Source organism: Gekko japonicus, unplaced genomic scaffold (genome assembly GCF_001447785.1).
Source record: "Gekko japonicus isolate JY-2015 unplaced genomic scaffold, Gekko_japonicus_V1.1 scaffold2620, whole genome shotgun sequence".
In the NCBI taxonomy this organism is placed as follows: Eukaryota; Metazoa; Chordata; class Lepidosauria; order Squamata; family Gekkonidae; genus Gekko; species Gekko japonicus.
This window is the reverse complement of record NW_015169258.1, coordinates 133442-137500: the sequence shown is the minus strand read 5'-3', so window position 1 is coordinate 137500 and position 4059 is coordinate 133442. Positions and strand designations below refer to the sequence as shown.

Below are 4059 nucleotides of genomic sequence, written 5' to 3'. Positions count from 1 at the left end.
ATCGGTTGCACGGATTTGAGCGGCATTAAGTTTGGTTTGTTTCTCGCATCCCCCTAGGGTCGTTAGCCGGCTTTATTGCCTTATAATTAGGCATTAAGCAAACAAACTGGCACCTCCTGCTAGCAAACCCGTGCATCCTGCCATCCAGCCGGGCTGCTGCGATATTCGGGACTGCTTGCAAACATGCAGAAGGGAAAGGCGCGATCACGGAATGTCGACAGACAGTACAGCTTCGGTGCAGAAAGTGAAAGCAGCAGCAGAAGGGAAGTTGAAGACAGGGCCAGGAAGGAGGGTCCCAGAAGAAAACAACAGAGGGGGGGGGACATTTTAGGGAAGGGTGGAGGGAGAAAGAGGAGGGATGAGAAAAAGAACAGGTGGGCAAATGAAGGAAAGAGGGTCACAGAAGAAAACAACAGAGGGGGGAAATCATAAAAACATAAGAGAAGTCATGTTGGATCGGGGGGCAACAGTGGGAGGGCTTCTGGAGTTCTGGCCCCACTGGTGTTGGACTGGATGGGCCACTGGCCTGATCCAACATGGCTCCTCTTATGTTCTTACGTCTGGGGCAGTGGTGCTCCGTCTTCTTGGTGCTTGGGGGGGCAAGAGTGGGAGGGCTTCTGGAGTTCTGGCCCCGCTGGTGGACCTCCTGAGTGGCACCTGGGTTTTGGCCACTGTGTGACACAGAGTGTTGGACTGGATGGGCCGTTGTCCCGATCCAACATGGCTCCTCTTGTGTTCTTATTTGAACGCCACTCTCCTTGGTCCGAGCACCAGCACTCCAACTGCTATACCCTAACAAGCAGCTCTCTCAGGATGACTGGTCTCTTTAAGTATTTGAAAGGCTGTGACTTAGAAGAGGAGCTCTTCTTGTTGGCAGCAGGGGGAGAGGACTCGCAAGAATGGGTTTAAATTGCGGGTGGAAAGATACCGTCCAGATAACAGGATTCCCCCCCCCAGTAAGAGTAGTTTAGCCGTGGAAACAGCTGCCCTAGGGAGGTGGCGAGCTCCCCCTCACTGGCAGTCTTTAAGCAGCATCTGGACAAACAGTGGTCAGGGATGTTCTAGGCCAGGGGTGTCAAACATGCGGCCCGGGGGGGCGGATCAGGCCCCCGGAGGGCAGGCCCGCAGTGGAACTGTCTGTCTTCTGCCTCTTCTTCCAGTTCTGCTGCTGCTGCGTCATCGTAGGGTTGCCGCTTACAGATAACACACCTGAACGGCACACTGAAGATTGCAACAGCACAGGCATTTTGAGGCAATCTTTCAGAGAAAGAGGTGTCCGTTATCCGGCACTCTTAAATAAACAGAGGGCTAACATTTGAAGCATGTTTTTTAGGTTAGAATGGTTACTGCCTCTTCTTCCAGTTCTGCTGCTGCTGCGTCATCGTAGGGTAGCCGCTTACAGATAACACACCTGAACGGCACACCGAAGATTGCAACAGCACAGGCATTTTGAGGCAATCGTTCAGCGCAAGAGGTTCCGTTATCTGGCACTCTTAAATAAACAGAATATTGCAAGAGGGCTAACGTTTGAAGCATGTTTTTTTTAGGTTAGAACGGTTAGAAGGTTAGAACGGATAAAAGGAAGTCCTTCTTTACCCAAAGAGTGATTAACACATGGAATTCACTGCCACAGGAAGTGGTGGGGGCTACAAGCATGGATGGCTTCAAAAGGGAATTAGATAAGCATATGGAGCAGAGGTCCATCAGTGGCTATTAGCCACAAGGTATAGATAGGGGCTCTGGGGCAAGGGATGCTCTGTCTTCTTGGTGCTGGGGGGGGGCAACAGTGGGAGGGCTTCTAGTGTCCTGGCCCCACTGGTGGACCTCCTGATGGCACCTGGTATTTCTGGCCACTGTGTGACAGAGAGTGTTGGACTGGAGGGGCCTTTGGCCTGATCCAACACTGGCGTCTCTTATGTTCTTATTTTAAGTATTAAAAAAAACACCCTTTTGTGTTTGTGTCCTTTATAAAGTTTATACCTCAGCCGCCTGGCGTTACATTTCATGACACGAACGGCCCGGCCCGACAAGGTCGCCTTTATGTCAGATCCGGCTCTTATAACAAATGAGTTCGACACCCCTGCTCTAGGCTGATCCTGCCTTGAGGTGGGGGCTGGACTCGACGGCTGGCGTGGCCCCTTCCGATGCTACGATTCTCCGACACGAAAGGGTGTCTGTGTCTGTGCACTTAAAGGTAAAGGTTCCCTTGCTCGAAAGCCAGTCGAGTCCGACTCTAGGGTTGCGGTGCTCATCTCCGTTTCCAAGCCGAAGAGCCAGGGCTGTCCCAAGACGTTTCCGGCGTCTACTAAACACCGAGGCGCACGGAACGCTGTTACCTTCCCACCGAAGCGGTACCTATTTATCTACTTGCAATGTCTTGCTTTCGAACCGCTCGGTTGGCAGGAGCTGGAACAAGAGACGGGAGCTCACTCCGTCACGCGGCACACCCGGGTCTCGAACTGCTGAACTACCGACCTTCCACAGCCTGCAGTTCAGCGTCTTAACCACTTGAGCCACCGCAGCTCCTCCTCTGTGCACTTACCTGCTCTCTGTCGGGTCCCTTTGCAGAAAGCCATCGGGGGCAAGAAGGACCGCTCTCTGTTTCTCTTCACGGACCTGCTGGTTTGCACCACGCTGAAGCGGAAGTCTGGGTCTCTGCGGCGCAGCTCCATGAGCCTGTAAGCCAGCCGTCTGTGAAACGCGTCGTTCATGTGTCGGGAGGAGGAAAGTTCTTCGGGCCAAGCGTAAAGCGTCCCCTCGAAGTGGCTCGTGGTTGGCGGAAAGTCACAGCTGACCCATCACCTCTGAGAGCTGCGCCCCCCCCCCCAAGCCATCCGCTCCTGTTCAGACAGTACAGAGCAGGTCTCCCCAACCCTTTTGAGCTTGGGGGCAGCTTTGGAATGCGAAGACGGCGTGGCGAGCATTGATTTAAAAAAACCTGCCTGTATTAGCATTTACTCCCATGTCTCAAAAATCTAGTCCTCCTCTAGAACAGTGGTGGCGAACCTACGGCACGGGTGCCAGAGGTGGCACTCAGAGCCCTCTCTGCGGGCACGCGGGCCATCACCCCAGCCAGGCCCAGACCGTCATTAAAGTGTGGAATTCTCTGCCAAATAATTTTAAGCAGGGCTTGTTCCGTAGAAAAAGCCCAGCAGGAACTCATTAGCATAATAGGTCACACCCAGCAGCAGCAACTCATTAGCCTATTAGGCCACACCCCTGACAACTCAGCTCATGAGCATATTAGACCGCACCCCCATGTTAGCAGAAGTGTGGTCATCCAGCCACACCCACCTTTTGCTTCTTATTCTGTTTATCTTATTTGTTGTCAAAACCCAGGGCTTTTTTTGGTAGCAGGAACTCCTTTGCATGTTAGGCCACACACCCCTAATGTAGCCAATCCTAATGAGTTTCTGCTGTTGGGTGTGGCCTATTATGCTAATGAGTTCCTGCTGGGCGTGGCCAACTAGGGAGCCAGCCGGAACTCCGTTCCTGTGCGTTCCTGCCCAAAAATAGCCCTGATTTTAAGTAAATGAAAGCATTTGGGATTGCTTTCCTTACTTTGTTTGGATCATCTTAAGTTAATGTGTGAGTGGTTTTTTCTAAAGTAAAACCTCAGTATTCAGGTTAGATTGCCGTGTTGGCACTTTGCGATCAATAAGAGGGTTTTGGGTCGCAGTTTGGGCACTCGGTCTCTAAAAGGTTCGCCATCACTGCTCTAGGAGTTACAAGACTAGGACAGGCCTTTCTCTTCCGGTGTGTGAGCCTCAAAGAATGGGAGGAAGGGGGGAGAATGCGCTCCTCCAAGATATGCCAGCAGTGCCACCCAGTGGTCACGCTTAGTACTCAACATGGCAAAGCAGTGTGCGTGCGCACGAAAGCTTATACCCAGAATAAAGCTTTGCTGGTCTTAAAGGTGCCAGGGGACTCGAACTCGGTTCTGTTGCTTCAGACCAACACGGCCACCCACCCAGATCTGTTTCTTTCCAGTTACACGGCAGCCAGCGTGATTGACACCACCAGCAAGTACAAACTGATCTGGAAGATGCCCCTGGAAGA

General features: G+C 52.4%; 1 protein-coding gene across 1 annotated transcript in view; it reads left to right on the top strand.

The window, feature by feature from the left end:
• LOC107114911 (rho guanine nucleotide exchange factor 17-like) overlaps positions 1 to 4059 on the top strand; it is a 127324-nt gene that overhangs the window by 92575 nt on the left and 30690 nt on the right. The window contains exons 7-8 of the mRNA XM_015416517.1: positions 2569 to 2678; positions 3991 to 4059. Of these exons, the coding sequence (XP_015272003.1) occupies positions 2569 to 2678; positions 3991 to 4059 (179 nt within the window). The remainder of the gene's footprint in view (positions 1 to 2568; positions 2679 to 3990) is intronic.